Source organism: Apteryx mantelli, chromosome 5 (assembly GCF_036417845.1).
Source record: "Apteryx mantelli isolate bAptMan1 chromosome 5, bAptMan1.hap1, whole genome shotgun sequence".
Taxonomy (NCBI): Eukaryota; Metazoa; Chordata; class Aves; order Apterygiformes; family Apterygidae; genus Apteryx; species Apteryx mantelli.
Genome location: NC_089982.1, coordinates 75107944 through 75135094, shown reverse-complemented (window position 1 = coordinate 75135094; position 27151 = coordinate 75107944). Strand labels below are relative to the sequence as shown.

Genomic DNA, 27151 nt, shown 5'->3' with positions numbered 1-27151 from the left:
CTGCCCTTCCACGAAAACCCGGGCAAAAGCACCCCGTAGGTAAGAAGGGGTAGGAAAGGTACATGCTGGCAGCAAATACCAGGTACTTCCAGAGCAAGTGGTATCCAACAGCACTACTCAAAGTCGAACGTAAAAGGCTGAGTAAGTCATGCTAAGATTTACATACAGCGTTATGAATCACTATTGGGCTAATATTTTCTACATGGAATAAAACATTTCCCAGTGAAAGTCACAGAATCACAGAATCGCTGAGGTTGGAAGGGACCTCTGGAGATCATCTAGTCCAACCCCCCTGCTCAAGCAGGGTCACCTAGAGCACATTGCACAGGATTGCGTCCAGGCGTGTTTTGAATATCTCCAGAGAAGGAGACTCCACAACCTCTCCGGGCAACCTGTTCCACTGCTCTGTCACCCTCACAGTGAAAAAGACATATAGCATGGAAGATGATGATGCAATTCTAAAGCCATCAGTCAAACAGTTAGTTTGAAAATCAATTAAATGTCCTGAATTCCACACTGATATAGAGGGTTAAAACACGTATTTCAACTGCTTTCTTGTGTGGGTAACTGAAGATAAGATTAGGTCTTATGTAAAACACCTGGGGTTCTCTGAAGATTTTTCACCCAAAGAAAACCAAACAGAAACATGCATTAAAGGAACAGCAGCACAGATATTATCCATTAGCACCTTTCTACCCTGTGTCACAGCAGGTACACTGGTAACTTAAAGACTGTTACCTTAGTCACTGAAAAATCAATGTAAAAACTGTTCCAAAGTATCAAAAGGAAGATTTCAAATAAGGACTGATGAAAATGCTGAAGTGATGGCCTCTCCAGGTTTTTCCAGCCACAGACAAAATGCCAAAATCTGTGCTGATATAACTCGGCACATCTCCAACTAGGCTTCTTGAGTACCATCAAATAAGATTAGCAATGGTTTTAGTCTTTAATAGATAATATTTCACAACTCTTTCAAACATTTTTTTCTGGGAGATCAGCTAGGAATCAGCTATTTAGCCATTTTCACTAGGTTGATAAAAGGTGGCTGCTTTACAGGAATAGCCTGGTCAAAAAAGAAAATGGAAAAAAAATACACAAAGTTTTTCTCTGGTTGTTACGATGACAAATCAGTTTGTGGAACAGAAGCACAAACAGACTAATCTCTTTACTCTGACTTAGAAAATTTATTTAGACTCCTATCTCAGTCTCACTGTTTTTTCCTGAACTGCCAAAGGTAAAATGATTCATCTATGGAAGGCTCAGACTTTTTATTAATCACAGCTGCATGTATTGAGCAATTACTCAGAGTTTCTTTTCTGTCTCTTCTCAAAGCTTATTCTGCTGAACTGGAAAAACAAAATGACCCATCTGACAATGCCAATGCCATTGTGACAGGAAAAAATATTTTTATAGCAGTTTTCCACTTCCTTTACAAATGTGGATCCTGTCTAGTTCTAGTAGTCAAATGAAATTTTACTAAAACAGAAGGAGCTCTTTGATACAGTAAGAGAAGTCAGTTTAAAAGGTTACCATAAACTCTTCTACATTCAGTTTTGTCTACTTCAACTTCTTATATAAGTCATGTCAGAGCAATTGAAGCAAGCAAACACAGCAAACTGATGGTGAAATGCAAGGTAGCAATTCAATGTCATTTATAAAAGAAAGCCTTAAAAAAAAAGAATCTCATTCAGGGAAGACACGTCAAACACAAATTCCCTGTGGTTTCCATATTATGAAAAGGAAATATAAAATCAAAGTTTTGTAGTCAATTGCTAGGTAAAGCTCCTGGTTAAATCAAATTTTGTTTGCCACAATGAACAATATTTGGCTGTAGGCCATCAAACACACTTAAAGAAGTATGTGTTTTAAAAAAGGAACCTGATCTGATAAATAGCCTGTGCATGCAAACTTGACTTTGCTTGGTAAAAATAGAGTTGATGCATGACAGCAGATCTACCTGCTTGAATATTTTAAAGATATCGAAGTATTTAGCACTGTAATAATTTTCACTCTTCCTTTAAACCAATCTCCTTTTGTGTGGTAGAGAGAATGTGATGCCCTTTAGGAATGTGATTTGTTAAATGGTGGATTGAAGCAAAAAGTTCACTATTTATTTAATTAATGTTAAATATCAGTCTTATTCATCTTACCATAGCCTTCATGTTCATTATGCACTTATTTTATGCCACTCATTTGAAATGACTAAAGATGATGCAAGGCAGCAGAGAACCAGAGTTGAAGCAGCTAGCTGTGTCAAGCCCCATTAACATTAAAGGCTGGTCTGTACTTAAAACAGTGTCAAAACTTTAATCCTTCTCCTAAAATCACCTCTGAAACTGTCTGACTGCTAATGCAAACTGAGGAAAAGAAATCAATATTAGAAGGGTCCTGATCCTCATGGATACAGACATACTAAAGAAATGGGGTTGAAATCTTCTAAGACGGTAAAAGTCTGATTTTATTTCCCCTCCTCTTGTCCAGCTGTTAAGTACTATCTGTACCAAAAGAATTTCCAGGAAGTATGGCTAAAGCAGCACTGCAAGTGGATACTCATGAAACCATTGAGGATATTAGGCCCAAATCAGTGTTGTGCTACTGTCCTTTTAACACAATGGAAAATGGCATAAAAAGAAACTAGGGCAAGTACAAGTCCACTCACATGCACACAAAACTGCTTTTCACAGAACTGGAGCCAGCTCTGTGTCAGCAGTGCCACCTCCTTGCTTCGTGTTCAGAGCTCTCCCACCTCTGTGCTCAGGGCACCCCAGAGCTCCTTCAGGGCTGGGGGAGAGCGGAGGTCAGGCACGTGGAGGCCGAGGGAGACTGGGGACAGGATTACTGCTACAGACCTGCAATGCTCTGATTCACAGGTGCACAGTTCAGGGTATGTGAGTGATGCCAGGAGTCTCAAACTCTCCTCTTTTTTGCACAGATGATTCTGTCCCATCTTCTTTCTGGTAGATATTACTATGATATTAAGAGCAGTGCCTGGTCTGATCCTAATTCACATAGCTGTATTCTAGCCTAGTGCAAACAGAATTTCCATGTGTTTTCAAAAATAGCTGTTTCTCAGATGTGCAGCTGCTGTGTTGGTTTATTGGAACAGATAAATGGTGCCCCACATCACACCTCAGAGGTGACTGCACTTCAGCAACAACTTGGGGATCCCAGAGATCTCTTCTATCCTCCACTAATACAGACATGGCTAATTGTAAACCCATTTAGCAATAAATGAGATTTATATTAAATTACTGTGATTTACTGCAGCTATGTCTGAAAGAAAGACTAAAGATGTTTCCCCTTTATGTGGAATATGCGCACATCTCTTCTACTAGCATTAATATGTCTCAAATCTCCAGAGACAAGACTACATTATCAATGGCATAATTTTGCTAATAGTGCTCATCCATCACTTTATGTGTATGTTTCCAAGTTGCACTTCCATTTTGTACCTGCCAACGTCTAGCATTAGATAGAATAACAACTCCTGACGCAACTACACAAGATGTCCAGCAAAACACAGATGCTTGAAGATGAAGCAACCTGTGTTTTGCTGAGCACAGCAGTCTGGAATGTCACATGGTGAGCAGCAGTTCTCACCATCTACTAACCGTGAAATGAATTTTAGAATGTGCCTGGGGGGAGCTACAGATAATATTACCTTTCAGCAAAATGGTTGCCAAGAGTGTTAGACCTGAGCTGAGAAATGCCTACTTTATTCAAAAACACTTTTCCAAATCCATTTTGCTGCTTCTTTGTGGTCCTAAGTGTTCCAAGCCACATGGGCCTTTGAGACTGCTACACTCAACAAGAGGAGCACAGATCCTTGGTCTCTGTATCAATTTACAGAACCTTCTGGAAGAAACAGCCACAAGGTGGAAAAGCTTTAAAAATAAATAAATAAAAATTTTAAAAAAGCCAATCTAATGTCCTCTAAGGCAGTTGTGTGGAGAGCTGACCACTGTCACAATATTCCTTTCCTGCAAGAGTCAGTAGGCAGACAAGCCTTGCAGCAAGCAAGCCGTATCAAAGGGAAAAATTACAGCCAATCACTAAGAAAAGGAACTTCCCTAGGAAAATCTTAAAAACAGATAGGACGTAATCTTTCTCTGAGAAGTTTGCAGTTCTGACAGATTCAAACCACATCCAGTCCCAAGGACATAAAAACAAATTTTCAGTTGTGACTAAGCTGTACTTGGTGCCATGAGGCTGACCAAGTTCCAACCCCTGTTTTTGCACTCAGGTCTTGTAGTTTGGAAATGAAATAGCCCCAGTGTAATTTGGACCGGCTCAAGCTGCTCTAACCTCCCCAGATATGGTGATTCCACCGCTTCACTTGCTGACGACAGTTGTATAATTCTTTCTCAACAAAACCTTTTCACAGGGTTATGCATATGAAGAAGCTCAGCCACTACTCTGTCAGTGGATTTTCTAGGATACTGTTCTCAGGAATCTTTTTGTGTACAGAGGTGCTGGAAAGGACCCAGAGAAGGATGTTATGTATAGAAACAAAAGGGCTGCATTCCGTGTAACACACAAGAGTATTTATAAAAGGTAATTTTGAGTCACATGATCCACTTGAAAATTTAGCCACTCTAGGTAAAGCTAGGTCAGAGATAAATTAAAATCAACATCATAAATAAGCAACTGGTTGCACCGATTAAAGATGCATCTTCTTTTGACTAATAAAGGAATGCTTTGATCCATGTAAAAATTCAGGAACCTCCTAAATTACAGTGTTGCTGCATGGTTTAAATTTTTAATTCTGAATTGAAATTTGCTCTCTCCAGAAAGTGGCATATACCTGAAGAAATATGTAGTCATCCTGCACAGTCAGGGAATCCCGATCAGTACCACCAGCAAACTGGACTGTCATTGTCTTATCAGAACAATTTTGAATCTGGCAAGTGATGTAACGATGACCTAAGGGAAGAGAGACAGAAATGTATGACCGGGCTTTGAAGGGAAAAAGAAGCAAGCAGTAAAAAATGTTATTCATGTAGGGAAACCACTGCCTTTGCCAGTCAAGTTAGTTATAAAATTGTTATATTAAACGTTTATACAAGAGTTTTTCAATCTGCTAAGTACTGACCATATATTAACTGCTTACAGTTCAGATCACTCCTGGGAGGCAGCCACTTATCCAAATTTCACTCTTCCAGAGAGACTGGGAATTAGGTGAATGAGACATTCATGGGCAGGGACAATAGAAGGAGCCTCTTCTCTTGCTTAACCTATGCCCAGAGCCAAATTACTCATTTGGGGAAATGGCAGTCTGATGCAACATAACTGAGATCAATAGAGAAGCCCCAGTATAAAACTGCAAAGGGTGAGAAAAGAACCAGACGCAATTTAATAGACAATGTATAGAATTTTAAAGCCTATTTTGAAAGATCTGTGGAAATGTTACCATGCACTATTGGAACTTCTCTGTTGGGGGAGGACTTCTATATTAAGTGTTAATAGCTTGCTGAAAATACCTGGACTGATTTATATCAGAGAAGGCTATAGCCTCTTTCTCTTCCTCTCCAATTACCTTCTCTGCATAGGCTGTTAGGGAAGGATTGCTGCATCTTTGCAGCAATCTGCTCTTACCAAACAGAGGGAGCAGAATCAATAATCAGACCTTACACCAGCTATGGCACATGGACCTTCTCTTAGATTCATGCCCTTCCTCCCAAGGTTTTGAGCACAAAGTGCCTGAGTGACTTTCCCAAGTGCAGTGGGAAAATTCTTACATATGTGATCCTGTGCGCACATCATTAATGCTCACCACCCTCCAGAAACAGTATGAAAGAGCAAATAATGCACCGCCCATGTATGTCCATCATTACTTTTGCAGTATGATGGGAAACGCATTCCATACTTTATGACTTTTTATTAGAAAAGGCCAACCCAACATGCTAGATCCAAATATTTGGTTTAAAATCTGGACCTGTTTGAGAGGCAGCAAGAGTCAATCCAAGTTCTCTCACTTCCTTCCAAATCATCCTCACAAGGATATTTGAGCAAGCACAGCAATGGGCCATCAAAACATCTTGCAGCTATTCATAATTCACATGACAAGCACTACAGTTCTTTGTCAGACAGGTAGTACAAAGGCACTGTTTTCCACTAAAATCAATGGCAATGCTTGTACTGACCTTAACTGCACAAGGTCCATGTGTTGAGGACCCAGCCAGGAAATAAATATTTCATGAAAGTTTTGTTGCTGCTTCTATTAAAGAAATTTTTTCTCTCCAGGTCCTAAAACTGTCTCTAAATTCTTACACTCTCTTCAAATAGAGCACTTGATGGGGCTATGGAGGGCTCACCGGGTCCCAGAAATCTCACTGCTTAAAGGTTTAAGAATTTATCATCCAGATTTTAACATGGTAACCTTGATTTTTTTTATAGGGCTGAAAGGAAGAAAAGCTACTGAATTGTGGAGTACCAAATTATGCATCCTTTACAACTAATGTATAAGACTGTATAGGAACTAAGTCGATCAAGGAATTAAATCATCTTTCATGGGTGCAAGAGGTAACAAGACCTACATGAATACAGGAATCTTGGTGACTATTTACTATAGCACATCCTGACTGCTAATCCGTTTTTTTTTGTTTGTTTTGCTTTAAAGTCTCGAAGTATACTGAATGTTGTAACATGAGGAAATTCTGGGAGAACTTAGTTAGTTCAGTGGAACTGAACTATCCCACAATTCACTTTGACAGATGTAGCACTAATACTACATTGCCAATTTTATTCACAAATCAGGAAAAAATGTTCAATGTTTAGCTGCCAGAACAAATTGCACTATTAATGGACTTTTTCAATGGAGCATAGCATCTTGACGTCAATTTGTCTCAGAATGGGAAACAAGTAAATTTTAAATTATACTGTATTTTTACATAACAGGACAGCTTTGCTGACTACAGATAAACAGAACAAGACTCTGTCGTGCACGATGCTTCTTCTGGCTGGTTTTAAAACAAATCCAAAAGTACTCTCTAAAACAACGAAAAATGACTATACACTAGGGTATCAGTTGATAACATTTTCATTTGCATACCTCCACTGGGGTCCTGGATTTCCATATGAACTAAATCAGGGTCTCCATCAACTCCAGCAACGGCCCTGAGAACATAATATAATCAAGTTATGCAGAGCCAGCTACAGGATAGTAATTATGTGGATGGAAAAAAGAGAGGATTTCATACTAACCAGCTTTAACATCCTAGCTGGGAAATTAAAATAAACCCCATTTATAATATCATATTACTGTCATTTAGATGGAAAATATTATTTCTGTTCTTGGCATTATGTTTTTCTTCTTAAATATTTTTAGAATCTCTTCTATTGGGACATGCATACAAACAGGATTCTAATATCAATTGGAGAAAACAGAAATAGGTATGAAACTGAAAAAACTTCATAAGCATATGTTGATATAAATATACATACCCATATGCACACACTCACATGTACTGCTAAATGTTAGAGCATCTTTTTACAGTTAGCTTTGACATTTGAGACTCTAGAGCAGATTTAGTGCTAAAAAAGACCTAGATTCCATCCTTATTAGATATTTCTTTGACTTGATGCATGCCTTTCATAAGTAACTGATACATCTTTGGTAAGTATATTCAAGAGAACAGAAGATTCTGCTTTGACAAAGCAAGAAAATGCAGAATAATTTTGAGAACAAATTCAGAGATGGAAATTCAGTCAGAATTGATCAAGGTGCAGTTTAATTTTGAAAAGGTGCAATAGGAATGCAGACTGATTTTCTCTTAATATCTCCCATGTCAAATATGCTCAGGCAAAAGATGAGATTTCTACCCCGCAGGACTTCCACCCCAACCTCGGAATGGCAGACACAGCTATGTTTTATCCTGGCCCTTACAGCATCATTAGTGAGGCAGACTCTGCACAGAAAGCTTTGAGCTGACAGTTGTGCTGTCACAAAGTGAAACAGAATCAGGCCACACTCCCGTAGCGACATTGCTCTTCACGTGGCTCTTCCCTGCCAAAGCTGGCAAACACGGAAGAGCCCACAGAGGCAGCAGATGTGAGCTGAAGACACATGAAGGAGATGTATTGAGTGATAAAGTGCAGCTGGATGCAGATACTAAGAAAACCCAATAAGTACTTAGAGAAAATGATGGTTTTGATGCAATTATTAATAATAAAATGCAATAAAGGTATACTTTAGATTGAAATGACATCATTCTTTAATGATTTCAAAGGGATTGATTTATGAGGAATGGTTAAAGCTCAGACTCAGTAATTGGGGCTCCTCAGGAATGCAGGCCAGTGGGAAGAGACTGGATCAGTTCCTGCTGTAGAACAACCAGAAATAATCACATATGCTGTTTTTCCCTAATAAGATAAATGATCAGTCGAGGAGGGGGAGAAGGCAGGGGGAGAGTGGTAAGAGCAACTTGAAATCCAGTTCTATGAAGGAGCTGAAATATTTGACATCAGTCTACAGCTCAGTGCAATCAGGGCTTAAATATGATTCCTGCTAAGGAACAGGTAGAATCAGGACCAAATCACTGGCTGGCAACTAACATTGGCATGTGCCAAAATTGGCAATGACAAATTGGGATAAAATGGGAAGAAGAGGGAAATGAAATCATAAAAGCTATTTGATACCCCAAACCAGGGCTTGTGGCAAAAACAGTTTAGTTCTTAAGGAGTAGAAAATATGAGAGGGAAGAACGTGACATTTGCAGTAATTATTTTTTTAAAAAAGGAGATAAAGCCAAGAGATGTGAAGAAAACTGCTAGTGGGTTATTTTTTTTTCTGTATAAATAGAATGAAAAATCCTGCATTTACTAGTCTCTGAAACACAAACTATTTTAGCATTTTGGGAGGCAACACATCAAGTCAGACAAGATGTTCTACGTATTGAAGGTCCGATAAGAACACATTTGAACAGAGAGAAGAATCTGTGAACTTTTTCACAGTGCAGACTGTATCTGATATTCATAACATACCAAATCAAACCTGCTATCAACTCTGCAGTCAGCTTTCTGAAGGAAGAAAAACGATGTTTGGTTAAATATTTTACTTTTTGTGCTGGACCTCATGCAGCTGAACCACAATCTAACAGAAACTTCAGGGCTGAAATTTTCTAAGGCTAGGTCTCGCATATTGATCAGCATCAATAATGCAAAAATGGTTTTTTGGATACTTTCAAAATAACCTCTTGTATCTGTAATTTATCACACATGATTTCATAAGCACAGTTTGAGGTATTTGTCAATACTTTTACCTTTTCATACTTCTTTCAGTAGGTTAGAAATGACAATGGTCTCATGTCTACTGTGTTCTTCCTAACAGTGGCATCTGGCACAGGTAGCATCTAATGTCATTTCCAGTGTAACCCTTTAATGCAAGGGGTTGTAACACAGACTGCACGTACACTGAAAAGTTCCCATCTCAGACCCCTTTTCCCCCTTTATATTTTTATTTAAGTAGATGTGAATGAATCACAAGGAAGGTTTCTTCGGTCTAGCAGGGAAAAAGTACTACTTTTTTTTCCCTGAAACTCAGACATTTCCCCTATCCCCTATTTAAAACCATCCCTCATTTAACAGGGAACAGTTACTTCCAGAGGGCAAGTCATCTCTTCCTCAACCAGCTGGATCACCTCCTAAAGGTATCCACCGATTATAAAGAAAGCTTAGGATGACAACGTCAGGCTGCAGTTTGACAAGCATTTCTTCTCATTGCTGTGCCAGATTAAGCCACCCCACTCTGTGTCCCCACTTTTGCCTCTCCTTCACTGCCTCAGATGTGCCAGTGAACTTGCCAGGTCCCAGTGCTGGGAATTGATCTAAGGAAACCCTACAAAGGTAACCCTACAAAGAAAGAAGCCACAAGACTGTCAGAAGAAATGCTCATTAAGCTGTACCTGCAGATATCTGACTTTAGATATGTCTGACAGGTGAGATGAACTCTGTAAGCAAACAGTTTATCTATTTTGAAACGCTCAAGTTAGGTAAGCAGAATGAGGAAAAAATATTTGTATTTCAAAAATAGGCTGTGTTTTACATTACTCTACTTCTACAGACAAGACACAACCACAGAGCTCTCTGTTCACCCACTGAAGACATTAAACCCTCAAAGTCAACTTTTGAATTTGAATGTGAACTATAGAGCAGAGTTTACCAACTTTGAAGCGCTTTTTCCCAGCCTTACAAAGACTTTGGAATAGCCCTTTTTATTGAAAAAAGACCTCATCTATTATGGCTGCTAAGAAAATCTTCAGAAGAGAATATAACTAATACAGAGCTACTTGCCTGAGTGTGCAGAGAATGTGAAGCAATATCCCTGAAGAATAAACTAATCCATTCATTTCAGAGGACTCCCATGGCAACAGGACTTTAAATAGCCATACTGTTATTTCACTTGTACTTAAAGCATGAATCAAAGGAAAAGTAGTAGCACACTATGAAGGATTAGCACAATCTAAGTGTCTCCTCCCATGAGGCACAGCTTTCTTAAAAGGATGGGCAAAAAAATGCACATACCGGAACACACACAGTACACGAAACACTTAAATAAAAGGCTCAGTAATGTTTTCTTCATACTGAGGGACAAATCTAGGACATCTTTTTTGTATTTGCATATACAAAGTTACTACTAATACAAAAGAAATATATTGCACCAGAGTTATGATTCTGTCCACTCAAGCTCATCCCTGATTTCAGGAAAGAATAAACACGAAAATTACAGAGGACAATCTAAAAAGCCAAGCTTACTGCTTCTGAGCTGACTTTAGAACAGGACCTCTTCCAGCTAATAAAGCACAGACACAACGGACTCTCACAGTACAGGAGCTTCTTTCTTTTTAGTTGATATTTCACCATCAACATATTTTTTTTCAAACAAAAACTTAGGCTTACAGTAGAACAAGTACTTCCCTCTGGAGCTATTTTTCTCAATTGCAGCATGGTTTTTGGTGTTGTTTAGTTATAATTCCATTTTTCTTCTCACAGTAGTTTTCAACTGAAATTTTGAAATCTCAGCAATTCCGGACCATCTTTTTTGTTTGTCTTACTTGGCGAAGGAGGGTTGACCACTGAATTAAGGGTTTTCTGGTTCAGGTTGTTTCTACATTTTAAAATTAAACACTTAAAATTTCCACTGAAAATTCAGCCTGACTTTAGTCTTTAATTAGTTGGGAAACTAACCAACAGAACATAATTTGGGAACTTTTTAGAGGGATTAGTTTTATATTTCTTATATCATCTAACCATGCAGGTAGTTGAGCACCAATCCTGTTGAGGAAAAGCAGCAAGATGGTCCCTTTTGGTGGTGCATTGACCTTAAACTTGCTCAGCTATGTTGCACCCTTTGTGCATGTTTCACCCTACTTACGTCTCCAAGTTCTAATCTAATAAAACGTGATGCAAGGCAGTGGCAAATCAGGGCACTTTTGTGCCCACATACACACAATGGAGGCCTGAATTTGGTCTCTAAGGGACACTGGAGCTCTTTCTTATGCATATTTTTTAGACTTTTAGAAAAGTCCTCCTGAAAGATCATACGTCATATGACCTAATTTTTCACTGACTTCAGCAGAGTTACAAAAGCAAAAAGAGAGTGCAACGGAGTGGACTAACAAGCTCTCTGTGCCTGCCTTGGTCTGTGTATAAATATACACTCCATGAAATGAACATTATGTATTTTATATTTTTACAATTCTTAGTGTTTCTCTGTAAGAATTCCAATTACCAAACCTTTGCAATTATTTGGCAATGATTTTGCTTTTACCCAGTTACCTTTCTTCTTCACAAACTGCCCCAATATTTTCTTACTTCAGTCACATGCAATATTAGAAGCATACCAATGCTCATGTAGAATTTGATATTTATGTAGCATATATGAACAAAAATTACCACTGATGTGTAACACTACAATCTCAAAATGTGAATCACAAGCAGCAATCTCTTGCATAATAATCATGATTTTATATTTTATTTCCACGCAGAAAACACTTCTGTGTTTCCAGGATTCTGGGCTCATTTTGCAGGGGAGTGGCTGCCCGCAAACATTAATAAGGTTGGGTCTGCTACAGATAGGTATCTCTTCTTCTTTAAATAGTCCCTTCATTGTTAAATATTTGATCCAGTTCACTGGAATGCATGCTGATGAAAAGATACCTTCAAACATGCCATCTGAAAAAAAAACCCAACAAATCAAAACAAACCCACTCTCTGGTGTGCAGGAACTTCCAGTCAAAGGCCATCTGAAAACTAGCAGGTCTCCTCTGTCTGGCCTTCCTCTAGTCTCTTATGTGAAGGTTATCCAAAAGGAAACAAGTGCCCAGTTTACACTGAAAATTGATTTCCAGTAATTCACATTATTGGTTTAAGGGCACCACTCTGCTTAGAAAGCATGTCTAAACCATGTTGTTCTTGGCCTGCTATAGAAGAGCTTGACCAAAAGATATTGTTGCTGCATAAAAGAGCATCAGTACTTTTTTAAAGCTGTATTGCAAATGTTTCCTCTCACTAACTTAAAATGATATTGACTGTTGGCAATCCAGTTACTCAGGGTGTTGGCAATCCAATTACTCAGGGAGACAAAACTGTAATTTGATTCATGCAAGATACGTCTCAGTTATGACTGATTTATGTTTCAGGCTTTGCCTTCTTTACATCTGCTTTGAAAGACATACCTTTGACGATACAGTCCATGCCCTACACAGCCAATGTGTGCTGTTCCTTATTTACTCCCTGTGCTTAAATGCTTTTTAATAAAAGCATTCTTCCAGGCAGCCTGATCCAAATAGCAGAGCTGGAGTGGTCTGTGATACTGATCACCACACAGAAATAGAAACAAATGTTATCCTAAGTGATTAAGAATGACTGCCCACACAGATTCTTGGCTTCTCACACAAGAGCCTTTCACACAAAATTCAATGTTAAAGGCTCAATGAAATCCTCTTTCCATTTCTCCTCCCTTCAGGGCATAACATCTCTGAAACCCACTCTTTCACCTGACACTTGAATAGCCAGAAACTCACTACACTTGACATTAATGGCTACAGCTGTGATTGATTACTCATGCAGGATTTCATGATGAGAACAGAACTTTGGTCCCCTGAGTACAAATGCTCTACCCAAATAAACTCATAATTTTTTATTTTTTCATCTCTCATGAAAATGGAGAGCCTGTATCTAAAAATAAGAAATATCTGTAGCACAGGATCCACATATTCTAGTGAATTGAGGTTAAAATATTTCTAAGGCGCTGGACACAGTCATAAGGAAAATGTGCTAGGCATAATTCTCTGGTAATTACTGATTCATGCCTTGCAGTCCTGGGGTATATTTGCACTAGTGTAGACAGCTGATTCACAATCTGTTCTTCACTTAAGTATTACTAAGTTCTATTTTGAGAAATCAAAAGGAATTTAACTGGTGCATAAGCCTTGGGGACTGAAAAGAATAGCAGCAGAGCCAGAAGAATCCCAAATTACAGAATTCTTTTTTCCTCTGAACTATTACCACATAATACGCTACTCCTTTTTTAAAAAATGGGCTTGATATATAAAAGCAATTACATATGATGTGAAGTGTGGGTGCTTAATGTTTGTCAGGGATAGGTCACATAACTCTATTTCTAAAGCAATCTCTCTTCATTCCCTCCTACAAATATGCTAAGAACTGGAGAAAATAAATGCTTATAAAGGTTAGATTCTATAACACCACTTACATAGAAATCATCGCATTGGGGCAATACTGTATGGTTGGTTGCAGTTTATGTGCAGCACTTAAGTTTGCCAAAGTATCCAAAGTTTCTTAAATTTAAAGCATAAGAATTTGCTCAAAATTGAAACGTTTCACACAAAAAAGAATTTGAAACTTCCCAAATAATATTTATAAAGAAATAGAAGATTTATTTTCTAAATGTTGATACAAAATGAAATGTTCCATTTTGAATGATATTGTTACTTAATATTTGATTTTCTGCAGTTAATTTCAAATCTACATTTCATGCTTTGTTCTGAAAAATTTTTTAAAAAGCTTTTCAATGAAAAATGACAGAGCTTTTATTTTCAGTATTTCCATAAGAAATGCTAAGTTTTTTTCTATATTTTGATTTTTCATTTCAACTTGAATGAGAAAACAAACAAAGCAAAAGAAAGAAATTTCTATGACATGGAAGTTTTCCAACCATCTTTACATCTATCTGCAGCCTTACAGCCCTTTTGGTCCTGCCTCCTAAGCTGCTAAGAGAAGAAAAACTGCTAGGAAGGATTAGTTGAGTTTCCTTTGCAAAAGAATAAATAAAGAAATTGGGAATAAGGCTGGGAGGGGCAGAAGAAGATGCCACTCTAAATCAGAGAAGGGAAAAGAATATTCTGTGCTCCTAAAATAGAGATGATAGTATACAGTTTCCACTGATACCAATAATCTTTCAGTTAGTTCCACTATCATGAAAGACTGAATTCCATATGTTGAATTTGCAGAGATACTTAAGGGATGATCCAGAACCCTTGAAAAGCAGATAAAGTCTAGAAGATTATTTGAATGCGTTGTTTATAAATGTACAGTATAAGATCTGAACATAAATACTTTAAACTACTAAGGCCCTACTGACCTTCCCATAATGTAAATAAAAAAGACATTCCATTAAAATGATTGCATTTGTATTTTCAGTAAGGAACAGAAAAAGTTTTTTCAGGATGTGCATGAAGATCTGGCTGCTGCTGGAGGTACAAGAGGAAATTGTTCTGAAAAGAAAAAGAAAAAAAAAAAAACCCACCCTGGGAAATATTATGATGGATAATATTTATAGTTACCAGGCTAAAATAAAAATCTGAGGCTATATCATCAACTAGTATAGAACGGCAAAGCTCCACTGGTATCAAAGAAGAAGCATCTGCCCAGTGAAATGTAATACTTCTTGGCAAAACCAGCCAATATCAGCAAGACATGCTCCTCCATTTATAGAGGAATGGACAATTAATTTGGATTCATTTCACCTATCTTTAAAGTATCAGATATTGCATACTATCAAGAAAAGAATGCTGGACTGAGTAGAAAGTATCCTAATAGTCAAGGTATGAGAAAGCCCATAATTTTACACCTGTTGAAAATTGCACAAATACTTGTTTCTATCTAGCACTCAGATAACTCTGCTGATGAAAGCCATAGAAAAGTAGAAGGATTCACATAATCATACAGTAACTTCCACCAGAGCAAAGGTCCAACCCTCTACTCAAAGCAGATTCTGTAAAATGTATATTGTGATGTTCCCCGTGATAATAGAAGTAAAACATATTTTTAATCTTTATTTCTTTGGCTTTTAAGAAGTTTAAGAGAAGGATCATTTGGCATTGATGAGGCACAAAATTTCTACCCCCAAATCCTCGATGTTGCTAGCTGATACGGTTCTTGAGAGAAATCAAAAAAAATGAAGAAACAAAAACATAGAAATTATTTCCAAATGTTATAAATGTAAAAACTGTTACAACTTCTTACTCTTATTTGAGAGGAATGTGAAGTTTACGAACAAACATGACTTTGAAGTAGTAACATTGAAAAAGAGGCATTTGGAAGTACGAAAAAAATTGCCTTAGTATGTCCAGGGGATAATTATGCCAGTGGTGCAGCAGGGTAGGTCAGGTCTTGTGCTCGCAGCTCTGGGCAACAGGGAGAGCCTGGCACAGCTCAACCTGTCCCCGTGCCACAGCCGCCGTCCTGCCCAGCTTCCCCAGCAGCACCGTGCTGCTGCATATTTGCACTGGTTGCCAAGTTGCATTTTGGGCCAATGTATTTGTATGTATTGTAACAGTTCTGTATACTTTATAAAACGCAACTTCTACATCAGAAGCATAAGGGTTTTTTTTGTTTTGGGGTTTGTTTTTTTTTGCCTTTGGCCAGGATGAGTATCCATTTCAACTCAAGTGGAGAACAACTGCCTGAGAAACAAGGAGAACAGCATGAATGCCAAACACGTAGCAAATCTGGCAGCTGACATCAGGTAAATCCATTTCAGGACTGGCAACACCACTAGCAAACCACAAAGTATTGCCGAAAGCCAGATATCGCTCCACAAACACACCGATAATTATACTTTATGCAATTAACACAGATCAGAGTGCCTCTAGAACTAAAACTCAGATCAAAAGTCATTTAGGGAAGGAAAGTGTTTAGTAAATTATAGCTAATCCTGTCACAAAAAAAGCCCCAATTACTGGTGATGTTACAGTCATCAGGTATGCACAGTCTATATTTATGCGCTGAAGTCAAAATGTGAACGGTAGAATTCTCTGGCTTTTTCAATAGAAAAAAGTGTTGAGTGTGCAAATTGACCACTTTTAGAAATGAAATCAATTAAAATCACTGGCAAAAGAAAAATGTTAATTTGAATGTAAAAGAAGTTACACATTTTGCAAATTGATTTCATTAGCATAAAAAAGGCATTTTTATTCTTCAAACACTTTTTCAACCTGCAAAGATCACTTTGCAAACATTTTGAGAGATTGCAAAATATTTGAGATGAAAATAAAATCATTTGATATGTGTGTACTCTGTAAAGCTGTATTTTTCACTAATTTCTAATTAATTTCACTAATAGTGTAAGTTTATATATGACTGTAGTTAATATGTCTGATTCAACCTTTCTTAAAGAATATTTTACAGATTTTTCTCTGCAAAAAGAATGCTCTCTTTTCTAACGATCAATTTTATGAGTAAAATGAAGAGCAACTTCATTGAACATTTAAAGTTCTCTCTGAATTTTGGGGATCATAGACCCAGACCTGTAAACCCTTTACGCATTGAGTATGAGCACTGACATGAGCACTAATTTGCAATAGTGGATGCAGGAATGTTGACATACTAGAACTGCAAAAGTTGCCAAGGGTCCTATAGTCCTTATCAGTACTTTCAAAAACATTGTGGTTGATTAGAATCAAATACTTCTGCTCTTCATTTTTATTTGGAGAATAACATGCTTCTTACCAAAAAATATGATCTTTTGAAACTCGCTCCTGCAGAAGGATCCATTTTTTCCCCAAGTCAACTGACACATAAACCTACAAAGGAAAAAAAAAAAAAGAGAGAGAGAGAAAAAAAAAATCAGATGATGGAAAATTGCTCATGATGTACTCCTTAAAAGACATGGTCTATGCCACTATTAAAATTACAGACTGCACACTAATAAAAAAAAAAATCATTTCCAGGAACTCTCTGCAAAGATTTTCAGAGTAATACCATTTCATTTTTTTTTAATCAACTGAAACACAGAGAAAATCTTTTAAAAATAATCCATAAAGAACAAAACTCAGTGACAATGTCTTCTTGTTCACCACGAATACAATTCACAATTCATTTTGGGTCAGATTCTTTTTGACCCTGGCATGGTTAGAGGGAGGGCACAAGGACACTTTTCTTTGCCTTCTTCCCATTCAGTGACCAGACAAGCACAAATGCTCTCCTTATGCTTAAAGCCTTAATTCAGTCAAATATACTTAAGCCAAGTAGTCAATGGAATTTAAAACTCTGCTCAAATAGGACCAAAAATATTACAGAAACGCTTAAGAGATTGGATGAGAAGAGATGTTTGTAAGTACTTGCTTCATGGATACCAGTTTATGTCCGCTGAGAAATGGTCACTCAGCAGAGAGGCAGACGCTGGCCTGGAGGAAGGGGCAGACCACCGGTGGTTCCACCTTGCCTTCGAGTGGCTCACCCACAGTACAAGCAGAAAGTGAATGACAAGGATGGATATCAAGAGTGCAGATGAAAGTTGTTTTCCCCATAATACAGCAGGATATAAACTGTTGTTCAGATATCTACCTCCTTCAGCGTCTGCCTTTATAACGTGTTTCTTCCATTTAAAACAGCAAATATCTGCCAGTATTTTTAAATGGCAGATTTAAAGCACTCTGCTGTCTACATGCATTGCTTATTTGATAGAATTTACATATGATGGGTTTTCCCTTAATATCTCTAATAGAAAAATAAATCCCAGTAAAACTATTCCACTCTGATGTGATAATAATTCACCTATTCAGTTGCTGATTCTTTGCGAGGACAGAGTCTTGCAAGAACCAGCAGAAATATTTTTTCTTAACTGAATAGTTTTTGTGACAAATGAAAAAACTATTATGTATTCCATTTTGCTACAGACAAGCAACAATATTTAATATGTAAAGATAAAGACTGAGGTTTCTTTCTCACATCAACTCTACAGCAAACAGTTGTTTTTAATTTTAATAGTTGTTTTAATTCTGTTAAGTACCATCCATGCAATAAATGTATGTAATCACTCTTTAAAAAACAAACAAACAGAAAATGCATTACTTATTGGGCCATTTTTTCATCCTTAGAGCTTCCAAACAAACAATTAAAATCTACTGTATCCCTGTCAAGTTTTAAAAATCAAAAAGCATTTATATAGACTCAGTGAACAAGTGATTGTTATTCATTATTATTGGGGTAACTAGAAAAAGAAAGTATAGATTTGAGATAGTAAATGGATTAATCTAACTACATTGACTGGATTTGCATTCACTTAGAGTGTCAGCTAGAGGCTAGAGCTTTATTTAAATAATATCTATGGTTCTGAATGAAAGAACATTGCAGATTTTGCAATATAAAGTAAGCACTAAATCAAATCAGAAGTTGTGAGAAAGGCCGTGATGCTCCAGCAGACAGAGAAGCCTTGGTGATTGCTATTTATTAAGGACTCAATCCTGCATTCCTTGTACTCTCGAGAGTGCCTTTGTAAGAAATTATTTGAGTAATAGGAGGTAATGGCTTCTGCTGAGTCATATTGTGTTACTTCCAGATACTACTTTCTTTAAGTTAACATAAAGTTAGTTAACTCGAAAATCCAGAGTATACTATCTCCTTTGGCCAAATTTCGATCAACATTATCTCTCAAGACCATTGATTTTAACACAGTGACCTCTTTTTATGCCAAGTTGCAAGTTTGACTTTCAGTGCCTTCTTTGCCTACATCACTTCATCTTCCTTTCTCTGCTAGGTCAAATACTTCAGCTCTTACACAAAATTTAAGGAAGGGACTTATCCAGTTATACTTAAAGGTATCCTATTTTCCTATACACCTTAAGCAAAGATTGTAGGACTTGTCCAGTAAATCCTTATGGTTCTCTCCTTTTACTGTGATATTGAAAGACTGAGAAAAGCCTATCAGATCACCTAATCCTTCCCACTACTAGTGCAGAATATTCTTTAGTCAGTATGTTGTAGTTTTTTGTCCAGTCGCATTTGAAGTGTGGCAAGTAATAGTATCACTCCCTTTGGAAGATTATCCAAGTACAAAAAGCCTGAAAACCCCCCGTCTTGCATAACTCAGCAAAGCGCTAAACAAATGCTTCACTTTGAGCTCCCGCCCTCTTTTCTTTCCTTGCACAGATTTTTACTCACTTACTGTGGTTGGTCAACTTCCTCATACACTTCTCTAGACTATTACACCCAAATTAAATTTTTTGAGTCATTTGATCAACTGACTATACCCAAATCAGGAACTGTATCTATCATCAGAAACAAAAGTCTAACTGAAAACAGACCTTTTCATAAGATAGGCTTTCCTGAAGTATTTTGTTCACATAACATGTATTTGTCACATTCATAATAGTTAACTGTGTTAGGATTTAAAAATCAAAGTTAGTAAGTAAATAAGTAATATATTCCATGTAATTTGTGAGTGAATTTGATTTTTTATGATTTTCATTCTATTTCTATCCTACAGCCTACCTAATTGCAGCTTAAAACAGGAGTACAGGCAGAAGCAAGTTGAGATCACTATCGGGACCACAATCACAGTGACTTTACAGCTTCAGTTTTGGCATTGTAAGAAGGAGTTGAACTACACTCTTACAGGATTATGTGCTCAGTTATCCTGTGTTTAGCCTAACACATCCAGAAAATTGACATTGGTCTTTATAATTTAATTGGAAGCAAGCTGAAAGATATTCAAAATCTACAAAAAACCTGATACAACTTCTGAATTTGAATTTGGTATAAATACTTGGTGTGTGAGAGAATTATTCTGCATTTTTACAGATTCAGTGATTCCTAAGCTCCTCTTCTGCTGTACAACTAAACAGAAGTTTATTTTATTTGATGTTATTTTACATCCCAAGAAAGGCTTCTGAAGGCAGTATTTCAGCTTCACAAATTTTCTACTACACTGTAAATTAAAGAGCAATTGCTTATGGTCACTTTCTAGGAAGTAGCACATTTCAGAGACAGTATTTAACTATATTATGCAGGAGGAGAAACATTAGCAATATCCACGTCAACTGGAAATGCCAGGATCGAAATTACTCAAAAACAGAGAGATTGGAGATGTATACAATTAATATTCAGATAAGCCTCTAAAAAACTGAAAACGGTTCCCTAAGGACAAACCATATTTCATAAAAATATATAATTCATAAAACTCAACAGTAATCAGCATATCACAACTGTTTTATATCATGTTAATAAAATAATTCCTAAATTTTAAAAAAATACAGTATCTCTGAGCTTTACCTTGCCTTCCTTGGTGTAAGCAAGTACTTTGTCTTCTTCTTTTGGGTGAAAAAGGAGAGTTTCCACAAAGAAACTAATGGGCTGTTTTTGGAAAGTGGCTCCTTCATCCATGCTTATAAAAAGACTTTGGTCACGGTCATTATGGGAAGAACTTACAAGAATTATCTAAAAGAGGAAAAAATAACATATATTTAGGAGCCTATTTTCTATATAATAGACAACATAGACTTATTTTTCTTGTGTAAATGTCAGATTTTGTACATACCTTATTTATGAGAATTCTGTGGACAAGAGACTCAAAAGTATCTAAGAGATAAGGACATCCAGGTCCTACTCATCTTCCCTCACCAAAACTGGAAATGTTAAACTCTAACTTTTCTTTCAAATCACACCAAATTGACCATGGTCCTCACCTCTACTCAAAATGACTACCTTAGATTTTGGTCCTCATGCAAGATTCACGAAGCCATGTGCAAAAATCTCAAGACTAACAAAGAATTGACACTAGTAAAGACTCATTTTTTATATGTCTGTATAAATAAATCACTTCATGTGAGGCTGCTGTTGTAAATATTAAATCTAAAAATAATCACTGCTATAGCGACATTAAAAGAATCACCCCAGAGAAAGAATTGGTCTAAAACATCCCTCCACTGCTACACCATTCTTCTCCTGCTGACACATTTTGGATAAGATGGCAATTCACTTTGATTCAGAAAGATATGTCAATCACTTATTTGCATTTCCTTTTCATTTAATACCTTGACTCAGACAAAGAAAGAGTCCCAGCTGTCTCCTCGTGTGGACTTCATGGCAGGTTTTCAATAACAAAGAAATTCTCCTCACATAATTTAATCAGTCATACTTTTTTCAACTTCTTCACCCTTTGCAGTTTGCCAGTGCCTTATAGTGTGGTTCTAAAAATGCCACTGTGAGAATCCATTTTCATCATCTTTCCAGGACTAGTTTGCAGGTAGAAAGGTGCCTTTATTAAGTGTTAGCATACAAACACAACATGGATTTTTCAAAGGCCAGCTGGCTCTATTTGGCTCACATTTCAACAACAATAAAAAGATGTTGCAATCAAAATATAATTAAAATATTCAACAAACGATAGAGAAGACACCGCAGAATCCTGATCACTCTTCTATATAGTGACTGTAAAGTGCTAACAGACATAAATGGCAGCCAGTTATGTAAAAAGAATTACAATAATATAAACACACAGAAGCAAATACATTAGACAAAACAGTACATTTTTTATGCAGTTACCTTTTTGGAGTAGAGTTGAAGTTTTAAAAAATTGGAATTTCTAATGAATTATGCAGAGATGACAGCTGGATTGAGTTTTTTTCTGCTATTACTCTTGGGAAAAAATTGTAAATAGAGCATTTGTGGAAGCTCTAAGTTGACAGGTTACTTAAGCGTGTACTTGAAGCGCATACACAGTTCTACTAATTTCTGCATGATTTTCATGTATTTAACATGGGACACATACTGAAATACTTTGCTGAACAAGAGACTTACACATATACTTCAGAGTCCATGGTCCACCAATAAAACTATGCACTAAACCACACATTATGCCAAACCTACTTCTCTTAGTGGTGTGTCAGCAAGAAAAAAGCCCATAACTTTTCTAAGATTTTCCATATTTTAAATTATATTCTTTACTCAAGAGTGTGAAATTTGTCATTTTTATTGGAAAGCCTGTATAAATGACAGCTTCATAAATGCCATCTCTTATTTCTATTGCAACTAATGGTTTCCTTTTTTCTTGCTAAACTCCTCAAACTGCATCTGTTTATTAGCATATGCAGCCCAAGTATGTTGCTCATGGCCCAGATACAGCATCCAAAGATTCCTTTAACATGCTCCTGCAGGAAGTAGTTTTCTTCAGAGGGCATGACACCACCCTCAAATTCAGTGTAGCCATGATGGGCTTCCCTGTGCCGTTGTTTGCATCGCAAGGTGGAGAGGAGGAGTGCCCAGCTGTGACTGTGTGCTCCTTCCCCCCCATGATGTGCTCTTGTGTCCCCCCCCTCCACCCCCATCTGACCTCTCCATAAACAACGCATAGGCAGGGGCTAACTGAGCATGTGCCAACTAAGACCCATCTAGCACGCAAATATGACTATGAGTCAGTCATCTCCCCTCGCCCATAAATAGGGGGCAGTCCAGAACCCATCGAGCTCTCCTGCACGGCAGCGGGCTGCTCTGCAGAACCTCCTCCTGAGCAGGGATGCCTCTCAAGGCTACTCCTCGAGGTTGAGAGATTCCCTACCTGCGACAAATCCTCAGTCAGTGATTAATAGCATGCTGAAACTTTGCAAAGCTTTGCGAAACTTTGCTAAGTTATATCTGATTGATTGTGCACATAACCCTTTAGACATGAACCGCTGACCAAATCTGGGACTAAGACTGGATCCAGCCGCACCCAGACTCCTCTGAGAAGGAATTTGGAAAGCAACAAGGTCCATTATGAACCTCGTGACTCAACGGGAGGGTCTCCTTGACATTGTTATCTGACCCTGTCCTCCATGCAGTAAATAACTGAGTGAACCTTGCCATCGACCCTCATTAGATCGTCTTATTTATGATTGAACTTTGTTAAATCACTATCTGACCTCAATAAAACATATTGCTGCTTCTCTCTTATGAGTGAAGTGCATTACTCCCCACTCATCTGTGACACCAGCACAGAGCTTTGTACTTTCCCTGCCACCCTATCAGCTGCAACTTAGGCTCAAAATATCATCATTTTTCTTGGAAATAAATTAATTCAAACTGTCTGCTTGCTGACTGAACTACATAATGCTCAACTGTGCTGGTTCCTGGCCAACTCAGATCACACAAAGAAGGACCTGGTCAAGCACTAAGGGGCTAAGCAGCCTCCACAATACGGCTGCAGCGTGAGCCCCACAGTTCGTATCAAAGCTTGTGTCCAGGCACATCCTCGCATGCGAATATGTGGATGGTGCCCAAGGCTGGTCATGAGATTCACGCTCAGCTTGCCATGATACCCTTCCTTCCAAGCTTTGGCACTAGAAGCAGCATATCACTAATCCCAGATGGAAAGCTTAATACCTTTGGATACTGCCTTCTAGTTCAAACAACCCTTTCTGTCAATGTCATTATCTTGATTCGCTCCTGTTAACATCTTTAAAAATGTATACAGCTAAGACAACAAATCAACGTGGTGTGTTCTCTGGAAAACTCACAGACAGCACGTGAGTGGAATGGTAATCTCCGGACTACAGTATCATTGTCTTGCTTAATAAATCTTATGCTTCCAAAAAAAGAAAAAAAAAACACCCCAAAACCCCAGAAGATTGGCTTCAATATAATAAAGGAATTAAATTTATAAATTTGGGAGTGTTTTTCATTGTTAATGAGCCTTGAGTGTAAGTCTAAATTTCTCCTGTGCAATGAAGACTCAAAAACAACTTTCAGAAAACAGAAATAAATGAAAGGTAGAATTCAATAACATCATTCTAGAAACTGAAGTCATAAGCAAAATGCCAAATATAATGAATGCAAACACATTGAAATTTGCTAACGCTGCAGTTAAAAAATGGGCTATGTACCTTTCAGAGTTTAATCTCTGAGAAGAAAGTTAGCCTAAAGACTGTAGACATTGAAGCATACATGGCAGAGCTCCTAACTATAACTCTTATCCACGCAAGTATCATAATTCATTTAATGAAATATTTTTGAATTTCACTCAGTGTTCTGATTTATATTTCAGTAGTATAAATTGATCATTATGCACCAAGCATACAGATTTGCTTCCCACAGCTAACACTGGGTGCTCAGACTTGCCCACTGGTGAACACTACGTATGGAAGAAAATACTCCAGAGTAAATATTGTACCCAAGTTAAAAGTTTTCTGTAACAAGTTTTATTTATTTTGTAAGTAGAACAAGTAGCAAACCTTCCCATCAGCAAGGGAGCTGGTGACTGATGCAGAGACGTAACTGGGACATACTAACAGAGGAGCCGACTAACAGTGATTGCTGAGTGTTTTAACTCAAAATAAATAACTACTTGCTTGAATGATTTTGGCTCCAAAAACCAGAATAGATTTTAATCACATCTAAACTTCACTTAAACTTCTAAACAACTTTATTTAGCATTCCTCCCTCCTGTCAGACTCTAAAAATCTTTTTAGAAAAACTGTAACTTTGTATTATGCAGTTTATCCCCAACCTCACTTCTCCCATCAGCTAAATAAACCACAATAACACACGTGTGTATACTCAGATCAGATGTAGATATACAACTTGCAATAGTTATATGGAGGTAAAAGAATGTTTCAAGAACCTAGGCCACGGATTGTCAAGGAAATAAGAACAAATAGGATGCAGTACAGATCAATGGGAATTAAGCAAAAAAGATTTCTAATAGAAATTAAAAATACTACACCATGCATATATATGAAGTAAAGCATTCCAGAAATAAAAAAGCTATGGAAAAAGGAAAAATCGGTGAAACAGGAAGAAATAGAGAAGTCAAATAATTCTGAAAATAATGTGATTCTTAATCTCCCTTTCAGGACTGACTGGTAAATGTGCATGTCTAACTATTCCTTCTGCTGGGTGGAATCACAGTCAGTCTGAGCCCCAAAGGATAAAATGAGTCTGACAATTTAGGCTGCAGTACCTTGAGTATCATACTTCTTTTTCCCCACTATTGCCATGAAGACTTGCAATAATCAGTGGTTACTGGGGAATCTTAACTGTAGATTTGGCAGCAATTCAAAGCTATACTGTAATCTCAAGTGGCAATAAACACAGGATATTACCATGCATCACTTGCACTGTGTTTGAGATATAAATCCCCTCTCCTCGGTTTAGGTCCAATCAAATCTAAACTCAAGATAAATTTGATCTTAATCAGCACTTTCTCTAATACAAGGCAATCTTCTAACTTTCCATATTCCAATTGCACTGTCTCTTTTAGCTTCAGAAGCTGATCTTAACTTTAATTCTTGCTTTGATTTTCACTTCCTTTTCTCTAGTATTAAAAAAGAAAAACCTCCAAAATTTGCATCATGAAGACATATCTAGACTCACAGTGTCAGACCTGCCACAGGAGATTTCTGCAGCAAGCAGAGAGAAAGATGATAACCACCGTTCTATAATTACATAATCCTGCATATGGTCTGAAATCAAAACATCTGGTATTCCACAGCATTCTAAACTGAACCTGAAAGAAGAAACCCACTTTTGGCTGAATATGAAATCAAAATATAGAAACTCTTCATTTAAGCACACAGCAGCCCATGCACTGAGATGCCAAGCAAGCGCAGGAAGAACCTGGGCCTCCTCAGTCACCTCCCACCAGACACAAATGATTTGGCTACAGGGACTCAGTCCTAGAGGGGTGAGTTCTCTGGACCATTCCAGCAAAAACTTTAATGACACAACTAATTTTAAACTTACAAGCCATCCCCACAGAGGTCAATTAATTTCCATTAGGAACATCTCAAGCAGGCCCTAGGTGAAGGGGCTTAGCTGAACTGGAGATCAGGCTGCTGGGTACACAGGGCAGCATCAAAACTCTCACTGATACCATCACGTAAAACTGCATGTCTACATACTGTTTCCACTGAGTTTTGAACCTAAATCATCTTTGTAGCAACATTGCTGATCTTAGGGCAGTGTTTATAGCTCAGCAGCGCTACAGTCACACCCTCAACATTTTTCAGACTAAGTAACTAACTCATCTATTTTTCTTGTTTTTACAATTTACATTATTTATGTGTTATTAGATGTGCATGGCTGGTACAGAAATTACTCCAGCTCTCGGTTCCAATCGTAAATGAGATGTTGCTTCTCAGATGGCATTCATAAAATACACAAAATGGACTGCCAAGGGTTATGATTTTTATCTTGGATGATATGAAAGACCTGATAATTCAAGAATGGCAAAACTGCAAAGTGAAATATAGGTCCATTACTCTCATACTTGTAAAAACAATAACTGAAGAATCAACCTAGGGTAATTCCAAGCAGAGAATAAAATAAAATGCCTTCCCAATACCAGCTTAATCTCACAGATTTTTCCCTTAAAGTTGCCCCCCAAATGACTCCTCACAAATGTTAAAGTTATCAGTGAATCTGTATGATTCACTGCAAATTAACAAGAGCTAGAAAAGTAGCTTGTGTGTGCAACTGAATCGCATAAATGCACATTCATGGAATACATACATGAATGTACATACATCCCAGACTAATATATTACTCTTTCCTGGTAAGCATTCACAGCTTCTTCTAGAATTCGTATTTACTTTTTCAGGAAAAGTCCCTTTCAAATTTTCATATGGAAGCATTTCAAGACATGCATTTCAAAACAGCAACTAGTTTCCTCGAGAACTCCCCTTCTGGAATAGAAGGTGGGAACGTTAAGGATCGCTCCCAAGAAATATCTGCTACATTGATCGTATAATCTCAGGACAAAATCAAAGGCCACATGAAACTATCCTGGCAGGGCTAATGGAAACCATGTATTACAGTTTAGTTTCCCCTGCGTTGTGGTCAGCTCATTAATCATTTGGAATAGCACAGCAGGAACAGTATTATTTATTAGTCATCTAGTACCACCAACATATTAGGCACTTATGATGGGCAGTGA

At 37.5% G+C, this 27151-nt stretch overlaps 1 protein-coding gene across 1 annotated transcript in view; it reads right to left on the bottom strand.

Annotated features, from left to right (window-relative positions):
• SORCS2 (sortilin related VPS10 domain containing receptor 2) overlaps positions 1 to 27151 on the bottom strand; it is a 562610-nt gene that overhangs the window by 95081 nt on the left and 440378 nt on the right. Inside the window, exons 4-7 of the mRNA XM_067298263.1 lie at positions 20515 to 20679; positions 16972 to 17045; positions 7052 to 7116; positions 4805 to 4923 (exon numbers count right to left, since the gene is read on the bottom strand). Coding sequence (XP_067154364.1) covers positions 4805 to 4923; positions 7052 to 7116; positions 16972 to 17045; positions 20515 to 20679 — 423 coding nt within the window. The remainder of the gene's footprint in view (positions 1 to 4804; positions 4924 to 7051; positions 7117 to 16971; positions 17046 to 20514; positions 20680 to 27151) is intronic.